The 2,002-nt window shown below is 31.7% G+C and overlaps 1 protein-coding gene across 1 annotated transcript in view; it reads left to right on the top strand.

Annotated features, from left to right (window-relative positions):
• The first annotated feature begins 1,111 nt into the window (after positions 1 to 1,111).
• Positions 1,112 to 2,002, top strand: part of LOC106687266 (farnesol dehydrogenase) — a 19,211-nt gene continuing 18,320 nt past the window's right edge. The window contains exon 1 of the mRNA XM_014431038.2: positions 1,112 to 1,294. Coding sequence (XP_014286524.1) covers positions 1,163 to 1,294 — 132 coding nt within the window. The 5' untranslated portion in view covers positions 1,112 to 1,162. The remainder of the gene's footprint in view (positions 1,295 to 2,002) is intronic.

The raw sequence follows: 2,002 nt of genomic DNA, 5'->3' as shown, positions 1-2,002 counted from the left end.
AATGTTTATAAGTAATAATCACCTAGTGGATAATAATTAAAAGTATTATACAAGGGCGAAGAGCTTTATATAATGTTATATGATTGTTGTTTGAACTCGATAATTTTATAAATCAATACTTCCAAGCAATAACTATTTGTTGCGTGTTGTAATATAATTTACATAGCTTCATAATTGTTAATTTTTATGAACATAGTTTTTCGCCGAATGTATGTTTTCTAACTCCTCCGTTATTACTGATTTAGTTTTCGGTGCATTAAACATAATTAAAGTTCTTTTATATTAAATCCTTTCTTCGACCAAATCCCTTTTTTTTATTGGTTGAGTGGGCCCTGGATATGTGAGAAAACTATACAACGAGGTCTTTTCGTGGCTCAATAGTATATTCATTATATGTAATTATAAATAAGACAATTTATAAGTTTTAGACAGGTTGCGACAGGTTTCTTTACAAATATTAGAATGTATTTCATACATTCTTTGTTGTTCACTACTCTCTAAGCTCTTGTACGATTTCTTGATCCGTGTGCGTGAATAAAAGTACACAAAATATCTTAACGAATTAACTACCTCTAAAAAATTAAAGATACTTTATTTATTTATTTTGATAGTGAAAAGTTTCGTGACGAAATGTAAACGGAGTTAAATGTGCTACTACCACTAATATTGTAAACCTCTACAAACCATGAAAGTTCAAGAGTTCAGTCCTTTGTAAGGAAGCACTGTTTTTAGAACAATGGTTATACAAGGAGGTGATTTTTCCAATAACGCTCAACCCCATGATTCTTACCCAATTAAGGGTAAAAAGAAAATAATTATCTGCCAGAACCGGATTCGCACTCGAATTTTCGAGATCAAATTTTTACTCATGCGTTACGATAATTTGCCGTGCTGAAAGTTTTTAATTTTAAAAAAATTGAAAATATTTCTTGCAAAATATTAATAATAGGCAAACTAAATAATTTGATGATACCGAAATAAAAAAACTGCTCTGTTTAACATTGAGTTTTTAATCAATACAAGCTGTCAATGTGGCAATTCATTATTCATTGTTTTTTGTTATCTTTATCAGGGCTAAACGATTATTGATAACGACTAGACCAGCTGATGTAACATTATTACAGTGTAGCTCGCCAAGATCAGTATTGACGAGCCCAGCGCCATGTCATCCCTGAAAGGCAGAGTGGCCGTGGTGACTGGAGCCAGCGAAGGCATAGGAGCGGCCATCGTGAGGCGGCTGGCTGCGGAGGGGGTGAAGGTGGCAGCTCTGGCTAGGAGGATTGATAAGTTGACGGTAAGAGGATGAAAATTACGTGACAAGAGGTGAAAGTATTTCCCTATTTCCTTTTAATTTAATTTTAAGGCTTCAACCACACATGGGTTAATTTCCTTAATTTCTGAATTAGCAAAGGACATACTTGCAATTTAAGAATTTTGGACTGTACCCTTGTTTGGGGGCAAGGGTCTGGATTCTTGGCTACTATTATATTGATATAATTATAATAATAATCATCTTTATTTATTCTGGGATTGATCCCTTTTGAATAATTTACAGGCGTCAATATTAGGCTTTAGAGCCTTAGAGTAAATTAGAAGATGTCTTAAAATAAAATAATACAGTGAATTTAAAAATTTACAATTAAACAACCATAATTAACAGAATATATAAATAATGATAAAACAAATAAAATGAAACCACTTGTCATATCATAAAACATAAGATGACTTCTGATAGTAAATAAAAGGGAAAAAAAAGATAAAAAATCAAATAAAATTAAACTAAAAAGTAATAAATTAACAGATATAATTTCTGCTAGTGTACATATTTACAATTATAAACGAAAATCTAAGACATAAAATATATAAAGCTTTTTTGAAACTTTCAATTGGGTGGACAGAAGATAGTCGAAGATACGGGATTTGAAGATTGGAAGGGTGTTAGAACTACGAATAAAGAAGGGAATAGAATTCCATAGGGAAGAGGAACGGATGAGGAAAGATC

This window comes from Halyomorpha halys, unplaced genomic scaffold (genome assembly GCF_000696795.3).
Source record: "Halyomorpha halys isolate HHAL.00 unplaced genomic scaffold, Hhal_1.1 Scaffold939.1, whole genome shotgun sequence".
Taxonomy (NCBI): Eukaryota; Metazoa; Arthropoda; class Insecta; order Hemiptera; family Pentatomidae; genus Halyomorpha; species Halyomorpha halys.
Note: the sequence above shows the minus strand (reverse complement) of the source record. Positions and strands in the feature narration are given on the sequence as shown.